This window comes from Schistocerca cancellata, chromosome 7 (genome assembly GCF_023864275.1).
Source record: "Schistocerca cancellata isolate TAMUIC-IGC-003103 chromosome 7, iqSchCanc2.1, whole genome shotgun sequence".
Classification (NCBI taxonomy): Eukaryota; Metazoa; Arthropoda; class Insecta; order Orthoptera; family Acrididae; genus Schistocerca; species Schistocerca cancellata.
Window position 1 is genome coordinate 341,496,439 of NC_064632.1, and position 16,110 is coordinate 341,512,548.

Sequence of the window (16,110 nt, forward strand, 5' to 3'; positions counted from 1 at the left end):
TCCCTTCGACACAGCGCCTTTGTGAAGAGGGAATGCAAACCAACTTTCGCTTTGAGATACAAACGAAAAGTCGTCAATCTGTGATCATTACCGATTTCAAAAGACTGTTTATCCCTCAGAGTGTTACAGTCTATGCCCCATATTTCACGCAATTTCCTTTTCGTCTCGTGAATAAAGTTCTAAATTAAAAAAATGAACATCGCACAAGAATGCCCTTACCTTAGAAAAACGCACCAGTTGATGGAAACTGCCTAAAAAAAAAAAAAAGAAACCGCTTCAGGCACTGCTTAGAAACCATCTGAAGAATGTGTGAGGCTGAACACGAATGGCTACATAAACACAAATTTCGCACTTTTCATAACTGGAATTCACAGTCATGTAAAATTTTTTGAAGGCGTCATGTTTACGCCAGTGACTGTTAAACTTTATATTTCCACTACTGCAATTTCGGCTATTATCAAGTGCAGCTGAAATACAAAAATATTTTACAAAAATCGTTGTGTATTTTGACATTCGGCCGATTACACAATTTGAAAAATGCAGCTATGTAACCATGTTTACTTATTTGGTTTGGCTTTAAGCCATGTCAACTTTATACACACTGAAACATTTGTATGACGCTGTTATTTGCTGTTGTATACATTCGTAACGCTGCTAAGTAGTGCGAGCACACATGTCCATATATCGTAAAACAGCACAGTGTGTACATACATATGTCTGTTCCACCATCACTAGTAACGTTTTGCACTAAACCACAGCTGCGAACGACTGATTATTGTTCTATGTACAGTCCCATTGCAGTCCAACGACTATACTAGCAAGCATGGAGTTATGCACTCGTTTTACTATGATGGAACATACTATAGTTTCCTACACATCCTACTCTTAATGTTAGAAGCGTGTAGGAACAGGATATAGTTTATTTCGTTATAGGTTTTTTTTTTAATATTGTAGTTAAAATACGTGAAGATTTTACATCGTTTTACAGAACTGTAGGTATTATTTTGTACGTATTATAATTTTGTATATTGCCTACTCTTAATGTTAAATTGGTATAGGTTGTTTGGTTCGCCGTAGGTTTTTAATACAGCACAATTAAAATCGCAGAGATCCTCATATTGCCCCACATAACCACCTTCGTTTAATTAAAACACAGTTGGCGTGACACTCTGCCAACTTTACACATATTTTAAGCACACAGATTGATCATCGACATATAGGTATAAAATCAGGTAGATACAAGATGTAGTATTAAAGGCAATCGTCGTTATATAACTAAATTAATCGTACAAGTAGTGTACATTGTCGTTTTGACGAGATTTCGTCGTTTTATGAAAATCGTAATATAATTTTTTTATTACGTTAGCCTAAGCAGTGGATATTGGCTACGTTCATCTATAGAATAGTGTTTTTTGCATTCAGAATTGGGTGCATAAAATTGCAATATCAATAGTGTTTGATGACTACTTACCTTCTTAATATTGGTTTTCTACCTGAGCTACTGTTTGTGGGTACATCGTAAGATTGAGTAAAATTATCTAGGTATCGTTTATTTCTCAAGTCGGTTTGGTCATTTAAAAGGTTATGAGGATCATTTTTGTAGTGATTGTATATTTCCATGTCTTCAAGGACGCTAATGACTCTTCCTTTGGGTACAGCGTGTAGTACTGTCAGGGCTGAATCTATGTTACTAACAGTGTGTTTATTTTCACTTAAGTGTTAGCTAAACATAGACATGGTATTTTCGGTTTGTCTAACGTGTTCTTTAAATCTGTCTGCAAATGTTCTCCCTGTCTGCCCGATGTATCATTTCTCGCAAGTCTCACATTCTATTTTATAAACCCCAGATTTTGTAAATTGGTTAGTTATAATGTAGTTGTGTATTAGCTAAGGTGTTATTGGTGTGGAAACTGATTTTAACTGGGGTTTTCTTAAAGGCCTGCGCAGTTTTATCTGATATTGTGCCTATGTATGATAAAGTAGCATACTTATTCATTTTGCGCGAATTGTACTCTCTTTCTAACGTAATATCGCTATTTAGGCCTGTATTTCCTGCCAGTCGTTGTGGCCGACCGGTTCTAGGCGCTTCAGTCCGGAACCGTGCGACCGCTACGGTCGCAGGTTCGAATCCTGCCTCGGGCATGGATGTGTGTGATGTCCTTAGGTTAGTTAGGTTTAAGTTGTTCTAAGTCTAGGGGACTGATGACCTCAGATGTTAAGTCCCATAGTGCTTAGAGCCATTTTGAACCTGCATTTCCTCTTTTAACTTTGCGTTCATATAGATCCTTGACTATTTTGGGCTGTACACAAGCGACCTGCCAAGTATGAGCCGCAATCGGTTGGTAATGCCCGAGGCCTTCCCCTTGAGAGTGTTCCTCGTCTCCTTTTCCCACCATCCCATTACGTTTTCTAAGAAACCGTTGCGCCTCAACTAGATACCATTGATTTCATACGAAAATAATCTACCCAAGACTAATAAATTTTCTCCACTGCCACATTCCTATCCCCTTTCCTACTGTTCATCATTCATTGCCATACAACAGTATATTCAAAAGAAAAGTTTTAGGAACTGCTTTTTCATCACTGTTTTTATTTTTAATTGCATTTATTCACTTTCTCTATTCGTGGTTATTACTTGTGCGAGAGGTCATGGTTCAAATGGCTCTGAGCACTATGGGACTTAACATCTGAGGTCATTAGTCCCCTAGAATTTAGAACTACTTAAACCTAACTAACCTAAGGACATCACACACATCCATGCCCGAGGCAGGATTCGAACCTGCGACCTAGCGGTCGCGCGGCTCCAGACTGAAGCGCCTAGAACCGCTCGGCTGCGAGAGGTCATCTTTTCTTAGTTTTTCGGTGCATCTGGTATCTGTAATAGTAATACTTGGTTGTTATAACAGTTTTGCTCATTGATTCCCGATGTTACCTAATATTATGCTAACCTGTGTTTACCATTTTACTGTTTTTGGCAACCATCATAACTTTTGTCTTCCTTTGGTTAACTTTTTGGTCTCCTACTTACTATTTTTGAGATTTATGAGCGTGTCGTTCACCTGTTTGAGAAACTTAAGCAGCATACTTTGTTGCTGTGTCTCCAAGGATCCCCTCTAACGGTTGGTTCTTATTAGTTGCTTATGTCGGCTCTATTTATGTGTCATAATCTACATCAAAACTCGATTAATTTTTCCGTCGCCTTTCTCGTCCTCGACATTTTCCAGCCACAGAGAGCTAAAATACGTAATCTGTTAGTCTACATTTCCTAATGGCCTCCAGTGACAACAAAATTTGAATTCCAGTATTTCATATACTTATTGACCGAATTTAAAAATTTAAAAAGCTGTCATAATCTGTTGTTTAATAGGTATAATATTACGTTAAAGATTTCTCGCAATAATTATTAAAGTCAGAAACTGTGTATACATCTTGAGGTAGCATAGCTCGCGGCGCGCTCATTGCTCAGATAACAATCATCCAATATTTGAGAATGAGAGCATTTAGCGACTTCCTACAAACTTTACACATAATTTCAAGCTCTTTTCGAAACATTTTTTCGTTGAAACACTACCCCCCCCCCCAGTCCCACAAGTTAATGAAAAGCAAAAATAGCATATTGCTTTCTACATTTTCGCTGTGCTGCAATAAAATTTCTGCACGAGGCATGACGTTCGAGTTATTTTCACTACTAATTCTACACTGGTGTCCAGAATTAAAGCAACAAACCTCTATTTCCCCGTCCTGTGGCTAATTCACGATATAATCGTACAAACTGCCATGAGATGTCCTTACAATCCTGTTCTGTACGGAAGATGGCATTCTGGTCAACGGACAACCATGCCAACGTTGATGTCAGGGCACCTATCGAACGGTGTAGTGTTTCCTGGATAGTCCCGTTTCCGCAATCGCTGTGTTCCCAGTCACAGACGGTGCAGTATGGCACAGAAAAGAAGAGTAGCAGCCTATCTGCGGTGGAGGGCCATAGGGCGAATGGAAACAGGACAGTCGCAAACTGATGTGGTCATTGGCTTAATGTTTCTCGGATGTGGTGACAGTTTATAGGAAGTATTAGTTAAAAACAGTCTTGGTTGGAATTTTATTATTTTTTTATTTTTTTGTGTTTCAACGACGCATTTCGCCTTATTTAGGCATCTTCAGGTTATCTAAATAGAAAACAGAACAAATACATCTATTTAAGAATCGTGATCACGTTGTGCAGATTTGCATAACCTATAAGCATGTATAAACAGATCACATATTGAAAATATAAACAGATCACCTACTGAAAGAGCAAATACCTTAATTTGGTATTTCTTAAGAATCCTTTGTAGCCAAAGGACATCGACGAATATATCGGGCCAACATAGCCTTCGTTAAACTCAGTAAAAACTATAAACGCGTTGTGCAGATCTTGGCGCCTCTCGCGTCCATCTAGAAAAGGTAATGATTTTACTATTTTATATTTCTAGTTTTTACTGAGTTTAACGAAGGCGATGTTGGCCAGATATATTCGACGATGCCCTTTGGCTGCACTGACTAAAGGATTCTTAAGAAATACCAGATTAAGGTATTTGCTCTTTCAGTAGGTGATCTGTTTATATTGTCAGTAGGTGATCTGTTTGTACATCCTTATAGGTTATCCAAGTCTGCACACCGCGATCGCGATTCTTAAATTGATGTATTTGTTCTGTTTTCTATTTAGATAACCTGAAGATGCCTAAATAAGGCGAAATGCGTCGTTGAAAAATAAAAAAAAAAATAAAATTGCAACCAAGACTGTTTTTAACCAATACTGTTAAGTACTGGTTTGCTGTTATGCCACGTATGTACTGGAAGAATTTCTATAGTTTATAGAAACTGAGATTGTATTCTGACGACCGGGCAGGGCCGACCATGTGTGAGTTCAGAAGAGAGGGCTGGCCGCGGTGGCCGAGCGGTTCTAGGCGCTTCAATCCCGAACCACGCGGCTGCTACGGTCGCAGGTTCGAATCCTGCCTCGGGCATGGATGTGTGTGATGTCCTTAGGTTAGTTAGGTTTAAGTAGTTCTAAGTGTAGGGGACTGATGACCTCAGATGTTAAGTCCCATATGGCTTAGATCCATTTGAACAATTTTCAGAAGAGAGGGCCGTTGTTTGGATGTGAGGCCACGATCGTACCGCCTTGGTGCTGCACGACGACTGGCGTGTGAGCTCGCATCATCCACTGCACGCGTTGTATCGAGGTAAACGGTGTGCAGAAGGCTCCGGCAGAGTGACCTTTATTGTCGCAGACCTGCTGTATGAGTACCTATGACAGGTCTTCACACAAGGGAACGTCTAGAGTGGAGTCGTCAACATACGACCTGGACGGTCGAACAGTGAGCTTATGTTCTTTTCGCAAATGAGTCCCGATTTGGTCTGGAGAGTGATTCCCGACGGATTTGCATCTGGGTAGAGAACGTGGAACACGGTTCCGGGACCAAACATTGTGAGAGAGATCTCGAGGATGATCCGTAATGGTGTTGGTAGGGATTATGTTGACACTGGGACACCTCTTCATGAAATCGTACGGTTGAATTGGCAGGGTATGTTTGATGTTTTTTTGGAAACGGCAGATATTGCGCGCATTGCGTGACCTGCAAGCTCTCCAGATTTGAATCCCTTAGAGCTTGGCTGGGACGCACTAGGGAGACGGGTTGCGTCACTTCAGCATCCACTAACCACTCTCCAAGATTTGCGAGCAGCTCTGCAAAAAGAATGGGCGTTATTGTTTCAACATGAGATTCATCATTCAGAAAATGCCTCGTCGTTGCTACGTCTGTGTTGCCGCCAGAGGTGGTCACACCCCACAGTGAGCACATTAAACAGTTGTCGGAATGAGTGTGCAGATGCGTTAGCTTGGGAAAAAACTAAGAACATTTTTGTCTACCATTATGCATGTTGCAGTTGTTAACGTTCTGTGCTCTCTACATTGTTTGTACTTTACTGTCACACGTTTGTATTGTTTTGTGGTAAAATAAACACAACCTTGCAAAATTTCCGTTTGTTACTTTAATTTTGGACAACAATGTATTTATACCACATTTTGGAGACAGTGTCTAAATACATCACTGAATGTACCTGCAAAATTGTATCATTATACGACGCATAGTTCAATAGATGTAACGTAATAAGCATGGAGATGCGTGAGAAGGTAGTTTTTCTTAGAACGGTACACAGAATATCCAGACTACAGGGTCCAGTCACAAAAATGTGACCACCGCCTTGTTCAGCGTCTACGTGCAATAACCACTCTCAGTGGTAAGTGGCAGCAATAGCAGTGGAGGGTGGGGTGGGGGGGGGTGTGGGGGGAAGGATGCAGGAAATAGTGCAGTCTTTCTTGTAATGCGGAAACGGAGCAAGTTTCTGACGTTCAAAAGAACATGATCATTGGCTTTCGGGCCAAGGCTGGAAGCATTTCCAAAACTCATAATTTGTAAACTGTTCGCGTGCCCCTGTGGTTATGAGTGAATAGACGTGCAATTATTGAGGCCCAGACGAATCAAGGGGCTACCAACGGTGTCTTGGCAACGATTGTTCTTCGGACGTTGGTGCTTTTGGGCCTCCGCAGAAGGCGCCTAGTTCATGCACCCTTAGTAACTGCTGTTCATCGGCAACGTTGGGTGGAATTTGCACGCCATTACCGCAAGAATACGTCCATCGAGCGGTGGCCTTTTCGGAAGAACCGCGTCTTTTGCTCCACCTGACCGATGGCCGTTGGCGCGTACGGCCCTGCAACACTCATCGGAAGGATCCAGACCGGAGGAAGGAGCATTTGGTTGGGGAATGTTTTCTTGGCATTCCATGAGTGATTTCGTCATTGTGAAAGGCACAATTTATCAACAGAAGTACTTATTATCCTTGCGGAGCATATCGACCACTATGTGTGGTTTGTTTTCCCTCGGCACAATGGCGTCTACTAACAAGAGAACGCAACGTCTCACACAGCTGCCAGTGACTTGGGTTGAAGAGCGCCGTACTGCCCTGGCCATCAAGCTCTCCGGATTAAACGCCAATCGATAATCTGTGGGGCCACCTCGATAGGGCTGCTTGAGCCATGGATCTTCAACCGAGAAACCTAGCGCAGCTGGCCTCGACGTAGGAGTCGGCATGGCTCCACTTCCCCGCCGGTACACTCGAGAACTCTCCCCCTGCTCTTCTGTGCTCTAAAGGGTGGCTATACAGGCTTTTGACAGGCGTCGCATTAATGTGACTGGACCATGTTTACTCATCCAATGAATAATCCGAACCGAATAAAACTAAGATAATTGTTTTTTTTCCCTGCCATAAAGGTTTTACACGCTTATCGTCAAATGTTTGAACTCATTTACTCATTTGTAAAGTAATCAGATGTCTGTGTTATACATGGCAATTCGATTCTCGTAAGTAGTTGCCATTACTTGTGGACTGGCTAAAATATCTTTTTTTTTAGTTATAGCTGGAATTTAAAAACTTTTTAGGTTTATTAGACTTTCTACTTTAAGGGGAGGTTTTTTATCTTTCGCCTGAAAAAAAGCATGTTCTTTGAGAATTTTTTTCTCGGGATGTGTTATAGATATCAATGTCAAATTTGGTCAAAATGTTTATTGATAGTTCCATTGCAAACTGGAATTTTTTCGACCGGAAATGTCGAAGAGCAAAAGCGAAAGTGCCATCGGAACTAAACAAAATTTCGATGTAGACCTCTACGCGTGGTACGCCACAGGTCAGCCGGCTCGTCTGAAATCAAAACTGAGTTGACGTTAGCGAAGTATAGAAGATTCTTTATGAGTAGTACCTCGTTTAAGTTATTTGGACCATAGGAAACAAATTGGTGGCCATTTGAAAAAAATAGGGTTTTTTTCATCGTTTTTTCGACTTCGTCAGCCAAGTAAAAATATTTATAGTTGATGGATCGGAATAAAAGTGGTACAACTCCTAGACAATTTAGTTAGCTTCGATGGAAACAAAGAATCATGCCAATTGGTTCAGTAGATTTGAAGTTACCATACCGCGCGATAAAAAAAGTCATTTCGAGGAAAGTGGGTTTGAAGTTTTGACTACATATAAATGCAACATTATGCAACTTACGTTCAATCTGCTATTCCGGGTCCATAAAATAGTCCTTCCTCTTCCTCATAGAGGGCGTTCTGCTCGATCTGAGCCATCCTGCGCTGCTCCAGAGCCGCTCGTACGGCCGGTGATAACCGGTTTTCGGCCACTTGAATCCGGTGGTCGTCTGAATGCTTGGCGAACTGCGTCGAATAGAGCTCCAGGGTGACGTCCATCGTTATCATGGTCTTCAGAATTGCTGAATACCCTTCGTTGAAGCTGCTCGCTGCCAGAGAAGTCGAAATCTCCACAGCCTTCGCACCAAATGCAAATGCTTGGACGCTAACTTCAAAAGACACGCGTTCAAACTTTCATTTGAATTTTGTATGTTTCCTCCCAAGCACCGGTACAACAATTCGTCCTCCGAAACGAAAAAAAAAAAAAAAACTGGTGCGTGAAAAAGGCCGATTTCAGGCAGGGGCATTTTTTTTTTTTTTTTTTTTGTTCAACCGCGAATAACAAACATTTCCGTTCCGTATTCGGAAAAACCGTTTCAGGGGTGGATATTAAACACTTTTATGGATCCAAAACTGCAATTTAAAAAAATCGATTTTTTGAACCGAAAGATAGTAAACCTCCCTTAAATACACATGTTTTCATATTGCTGGTGTTAAATCTTGAATACGCAGATGAAACTTCAATTTAACAGTTGTCACCCTAGAAAAAGAACTGAAACCGAATTCTAGTACTCAAATATGTGAACAACCACGTGATCTTTCTGATTATATTTCCTTTACAGTCAATTTACATGTAAAGAAATCCACAAAAACAAGATCAAATCAAAATTTTATGGACTCGTACGCTCTACGCTCGCATTTATTTCCTAATATACCTGAAGGAGAATCCTTCTTGACGACACAGTTTGTCAAAATAATGCAAGAAACGAATGCAGCAAATCATCTTCAAAAAAGTCTATAATTATTGCTATTTTTAGGTGATGGGTAATCTGAATCGCCATTAAAAGCTTCGTTTCCTTCATCTGTGGAATAGTCAGAGGCTTTGTAAATCATTTTCTCCAAACATTTCTCCTATTCATTGCAAATTCTGAACACAAAATGAAATAAAAGCACACAAAACAGAGAGAAGTCGAACCTCTCATAATGCCTACGCAGCATGAGACCATACCGAAGGTTTCAAAACCAATGGATTACTCAGGCAGTACGCTACTGCCATCTACGAAGCCTTCAGACGTCACAGATGATTCCAGGAGCCGTATGAATACGTTGGAAACCGCGGTAAATCATCGTAAATGGCGTGATGTAATATTTTGTCCGCCGCACATTCCCGTCTTGCGCAAACGCCGTAATATTAAGCAGCCGCACGCTAAGTTTTAAAGAATCGGGGGGATGGGAAGTTTATTGGTGGGGCTTTAAACGAAAATATTCGAGCTGATTGTAGCAAAATACTTTAGGATCGATTTTTTTTTAAGTCGCTGAATTATGCACGAATAATCGACAAAGTGGATGGCCGGGAGCTTGGCGTATGTCGGCGCAGTACAGCTGGCCAGCAGTGGACAGAGTGTGTGTCGTGTTGCAGGAGCGTGATGCTGCAGTCGTCGCTGCAGGGCCTGCCGCCGCTGCCGCGCAGCCTGTCGGCGGCCTCCACCCCCACGGCCGCCCCCAGCGCGGCCCCTGCGCCCGCCCCCGCCGCTCCCGGCCGCCAGCTGCCCGCCGTGCCGCGGCAGGCGCGCCTCCAGGCTCCGCCCCCGCCGCCGCTCAGCCTGCCCGGCCGCGCGCCGCCCCCCGCACCCGCACCCTCTCTGCCCCCGGCGCAACCGCCTCCGCCGCCTCCAACACACCGCAAGACGCCGCCCGTCACTGGCCTGGACGCACAGCTGGCCATACTGCGCAACGAAATGGTGAGTTGTGCCGCTGCAGCGTGTCACCATTGGTGATTTATCTCGTCACCTTCCCGTATTTAAACCTTACTAAAACACCTATATGCAAGTAAATAAATAAAAATTAATGGCGAGCCAGAGCATAAAAATCTTCAGGGGGAATGGAAGGTTGGGGGCGTATGTGGAATGCATCTCTTCATGAAATCTGGGGACGTAGACTTTTTATTGCTTACAAAATCCTCACTTATTTCTAGCAATTGTTGCCTGCGATTCTAGTAAACTGCAGATTTTGTTTTTGTTGGTTTCATGAAAAGCCCCTTTAATCAGATGCAATTATGTCACATAATGAGATTAAATGGTTATTGATGATCGAATGGTTATCTGGGAAGTGATTTGCAAACAGAAACTGGGGGACGTTAACCATGGTGAAACTCTGCAGTCTAGTATAAGCTTCGTGTGTAAAAAAATTTTTACGGGTCGCTACCTAATTTAATTAAAAATGGGAGAATGTGGTATAAGAACTGAATTAATCACTGAATTGGTAAGCCTACCTCTTGTGCTTCAGGAACGCCAGGTGGAATGTAATACAAAAATCTTACAAAAGGGAACGGGTTTATCTGAGGAACAGTCATCACTGTTTAACATACTTTATTAAAATAAAACAACATATTAAAAATACACAAAGTAATTCTAAACTTTGATCTGCCGTTGCCTGTCACGCAGTTTATTAATTCACATATATTATTGTATTGAATGCTGTGGTTCATTGTGGTTATCAATGGAAAGGAAACCTTCGGCACGCATAGGAAAAGTTGACACAAACATACACGATTCACATACAAGAATAGAGATAAACAAAAGTTTGCCCATCACAGCAAGTCAGAGGGTCAGAGATTTATCGCTGTGATTAAATTATTGTGAATAACAATACTACTGAACACTTTCCGACAAAGAATTTTATCTGCATCATCTTGCACATCAAACTAAGGTAGGCTGGCTTGGAACACCCGCAAATGCCGTGAATATTCATGAACAAAGCAAAATTATTAAGACTCATGAAAACTTCCAGAACACAAATTTAAATCGTATAGACACAAAAAACAATAAAATATCACGCGGAATTAAGAATACAACTTATGCAAGATGGTACTGAAATTATACACGGTGAAATTACCACCACGTGGTATGAAAAAAGCTATACAATCATAAAACTGAAATGAAAAATAGAAGAAATAAAACGCATACAAACGAGCAAAGTTCACGCATACATTCCAGTTAAAAGAAAAGTCAGACAAACGAATTTTAAACCTGTGCTGGAGTAACGAACTTCCTACTCCATGTGTTCTGCTTACACAATGCAAGGACCGGAAAAACTTACAGCATACAGAAAAATATACTCCGGAAAATGTAAGAATCCGACTACCGAACGTAAAACTGAAGTAGTAGATCAAACGTGTACATCAGCTGGAATAGCTACACTTTAATACACTCACCAGCGCAAATTCGCTCTTAATAGTACCGTCTTGACTCGCCAAAGGTCCAATCCCGAGTGCCGAGAGCACGCTCTCCCTGCAACGAACTTCCCCCAAGTAGCCGGAAGAGACCACCACCAACTTAACTACTGTCGAATGACTACCGAAAGGGTACAAATCTCTTTTCCTTGACTGAGAAAACTACTTTGGCTACACTGTTGCTACCACAGCAGACAGCCAGATGCTGCACTGCTACCATATATAAGGCAAATTCAACATGCACACTCACTCACCCACTCACTCATACAGATGATAAAGAGAGAAAGGAAATTTGGGAGCACAAAATGTAGGTAATGTTCATGCTTCCTGGAAAAATTAATACGTCAATGCAATTGTGTTCCACTGAATGGGGGAGAAACACGAAGTACAAAACTACCTTACAGATAATTGAGCGTGACAACACGAAACACACGTTAAATAGTATGAAAGGTGTGTAACAGAGACGTTTCAAGATAAACAGGAAATTTATATGTCTTCATTATAAAATATAAAGCATAGTGTATTGCATAAAACCATATTACATGAAGATAAGAAAACAGTTATACGAAATAACTGGTAAAATGACTATAATCAGACTGCGCCATAACAATAAAGGACACAATTTTGTAAATATAAAACCTAATTTTTATACAGGGTGTTAGGGGCATAAGCGCAGATCTTGTGATGGTTGCTACCTTAATATGTACCCCCTTTAGCGTGTTAGTAGTTTTTTCCTTGCGTCTAACAGTCTTTCTCCAAACAATTGACATAATTTACTATCTGATGATTTCTGACCGCTCTTAATTGCACTTCTACGTGGACTAGCCCGTCAGTATAGATAACCGTTTTGCGTCCTCGAGTCTGATTTATTGCGCAGGGGAAAATAAGCATTAGTGGCTTGCTCTTGCCACATGTTCAACCTAAAAATCCTGCTTGTAATAGCTGTAATTATTATGCTGCAAATGAAGTAAATACTGGTACAATGTTGTTCAATACACTGACTCCAGTCTCCAATAAAAATATCTGTCCTTCCTATATACAGGGTTTAGGGTTATGAGTATTCAAAGACTCCCAGAAATTTGTCTTACTGAGTCTTACGTATAAAATAATGACATTCTTAGACAAATTAAAGAATATGCCATGGACCCAACAAGTTGGAAAGGACCTCTAGAAAGCGCGGATAGTAGCAAAAAAGCAGTGGGAATAAAATATAAGAAAAGCTACTCAATTTTTAAAATTTCCCTCAACAAAAACGAATAAAAGTGCAAGTACATTTGGCAGTTTATCTAAGACTTACACTATTTGAAAAATAATTCTTAATTTTTAAAATGTTGTACCATGTAATTGTTCTTAAATGGTTGTGATTATCACATTCTATCAGTAAGCATAGGCAGCACAAGCTACCTAATATGCTCCAGAACCCGGGCCACATTCCTCGGATACTATTGGTGATAGAAAGGTCGGGTCAGGCGCTATGGATAGCCCTTCGGGTAGAGACCGTTTGTATATCCGACAGAAAGATCGTCTTCCTGCAACTATCCTGCAATAGATGGTCAAAGTTTTAATATTAGACACTTCTTTCAGCTTAGGCAAATGGACCAAATCAGATGGTTCTTTTTTTATTAGATGTGATCTACGGTGCACCGTAATGGGCTTACGGAGGCACCATTTAGTTCATGGGCGGTTCCTGAGAAATCCCGAAAAACATGGTTTTTGTTACCAAAGCCGAGCCGCAGATATCAAAGAACGTTATGCACAGCAAATTGCTTAAATCTTAACGATATATTCCCAAGACCCAGATGTCGAACAACCTTGAAAGTTTTTTTTTTTTATATATCAACCTAACCTAACTTAACCTAACCTAACAAGTGTGTTATCAGCAGGAAGGTTCTGGGAACCCCATGTCGTTGTGCTGAAAGCACATGCAAAGTGTTTGTGCACACAAAATGCGGTCTGAGATGTAAAACTATACAGTTTTGCGTTACTTCCATTTCGCATAAGTAAACTATCAAAATTTTACATAAAATTCTTTTCATATGAAGTAGTGCAAAGAAGATCAGCTGGGAAATGTTCCTATCGCGTAGCAACAAAAGGCAACAACGCTCCCGCCTCATTGTACCTCCCTCAGCACCTTTAAAAAATTTCCCAAAAATTTTGGCATGCGAACAGATTCAAATTATCATTGGGAGAAAATATGTTTGTTGCACATAAGCGTGTAATTGCTTTTCACTATAGAATCTATTGTAGGCAGCTCTTTAAACAGTTGGACGTACTGCAGCAGACAGTAGATTTGCACTCTTTCGATGGTTGTTGTCAGCAACGAATCATAACTAGGAAACAAAAAGTAATCTTCAAAAATAAGATAGTAGAAGGAGAAATGATGTACCATGTCCATAACTCGTCCTTAGTTTTTGACAGAAAGGAGTGGGATTTGCAGCAACACAGTGTGCCCCCTTTGTGGACATGAAAATTACCCAGTAAGGTTTAGAAGTTAAATTCTCCATCCAGGCATCCTGTAATTATAATAGCATGGAGGCAGTGGTCACATATGCGCACACGGAATAAGTCCTTGCAAGCCGTGAACGCGAGGGCACTCGCGAGCAGCGGCGCCGTGGCTTTGTCGCCTTATCGCGGCCGGCATTCTACTTTCCTCTTTATCACCGGCGGAGAGAATTATGCGCAGACCCGCGGAAGGAAACCGCTCCTGACGAAACGACCGGCAGTTGCGACACGTTGAGCTGCGCGGCGCGACACGACGCGAAATTCCACCCGCGTTCTCTGTTGTTCTGGACCTTGCAGTCCCCTAATACCAGCAGCAAGCAGCAGGCGATGGAAGATCTCAGACCTTGCGTGATGATGTACCCCCTTCCCTTTTCCAGACACCATTTATGTGGCCGCTAGGAACCCCCCTGTCCCACGAAAATTCTTTAAAGAGTCGAACTCACATACATAAACAGCTTAAAATGTCTGATTAGTTTACAAGTGTGGTAACGTCTTAAATATACTGAAGCGCCAAAGAAACTGGTATAGGCATATTCAAATACAGAGAGATGTAAACAGGCAGAATACGGCCCTGCAGTCGGCAACGCCTATATAGGATACCAATAGTCTGGCGCAGTATATAGATAGGTTACTGCTACTAAAATGGCAGGTTATCAAGATTTAAGTGACTTTGGACGTGGTGTTACAGCGATGGGACACAGCATCCCGGAGGCAGCGATGAAGTGGGAATTTTCCCGTACGACCATTTCACGAGTGTACCGTGAATATTAGGAATCCAGTAACACATCAAATCTGCGGCATCGCTGCGGCCATAAAAATATCCTGCAAGAACGGCACCAACTACGAATGAAGAGAATCGTTCAACGTGACAGAAGTGCAACACATCCGCAAATTGCTGAAGATTTCAATGCTGGGCCACCAAGTATCAGCGTTCGAACCATTCAGTGAAACATTATCGATATGGGCTTAATGGGAATAACTTCTGAGGTCATCAGTCCCCTAGAACTTAGAACTACTTAAACCTAACTACCCTAAGGACAACATACACATCCATGCCCGAGGCAGGATTCGAACCTGCGACCGTAGCGGTCACGCGTTTCCAGACTGTAGCGCCTAAAATCGCTCGGCCACCCGGCCGGCCCCACTCGTGTTCCCTTGATGACTGTACAACACGTAGATTTACGCCTCGCCTTGACCCGTCAACACCGACATTGGACTGTTGATGACTAGAAACATGTTGCCTGATCGGACGAGTTTCGCTTCAAATTGTATCGAGCGGATGGACGTGTACGAGTATGGAGACGACGTCATGAATCCATGGACCCTGCATGCCAGCAGGGGACTGTTCAAGCTCGTGGAGGCTGTGTAATGATGTGGAACGCGTGCAGTTGTAATGGTATAGGACCCCCGAAACGCCTAGATGCGACTCTGACAGGCGACTCGTACGTGAGCATCCTGTCTGATCACCTGCATCTGTTCATGTTCATTGTGCATTCCGATGGACTTGGGCAATTCCAGCAGAACAATGCAACACCCCATAAGTCCAGAATTGGTTCAGAGTGGCTCCAGGACCACTCTTCTGAGTTTAAACACTTCCGCTGGCCACCAAACTCCCAAGACATGAACATTGTTGAGCACATTTGGGATGCCTTGCAACGTGCTTTTCAGAAGAAACCTCCACCCCCCGGTACTCTTACGGTTTTATGAACAGCCATGCAGGATTCATGGTGTCAATTCTCTTCGACACTTCTTCTTCTTCTTCGAGTCCATTCAATGTCTGGGTGCTGGGGGTTCCTACACGATATTAGACAGGTGTTCCAGTTTCTTTGGCTCTTCCGTGTATTTGACATTATACGAGATCTGTTCAAAAAATTCTGGAACGTTCGTAATTTCTCGCCAATGGTATGTTGGAGTGAAAAGCGGTTTCATCCCTGCACATACCTTTGTTTAGTGTGTAATTGCCGGAAGTTTCATTGTTGAAGATCTGTTAGTTACTGTTCCGTGCTGTATTGAGTAGAACGTTGTGTCGAACAGTTTACGAATTTCTAAATGGCAGAGTTAGAGGGACAAGGCGTCTGCATTAAATTTTGCGTGAAACAAAAAACCTTTTCAGATACACCAAGGAAGCCTACAGTGATGAGTGCTTAAGCC

The 16,110-nt window shown here is 41.9% G+C and overlaps 1 protein-coding gene across 1 annotated transcript in view; it reads left to right on the plus strand.

The window, feature by feature from the left end:
- Nucleotides 1-9,850: 9,850 nt before the first annotated feature.
- Nucleotides 9,851-16,110, plus strand: part of LOC126092552 (leucine repeat adapter protein 25-like) — a 232,921-nt gene continuing 226,661 nt past the window's right edge. The window contains exon 1 of the mRNA XM_049908212.1: nucleotides 9,851-9,967. Within this exon, the coding sequence (XP_049764169.1) occupies nucleotides 9,965-9,967 (3 nt within the window). The 5' untranslated portion in view covers nucleotides 9,851-9,964. The remainder of the gene's footprint in view (nucleotides 9,968-16,110) is intronic.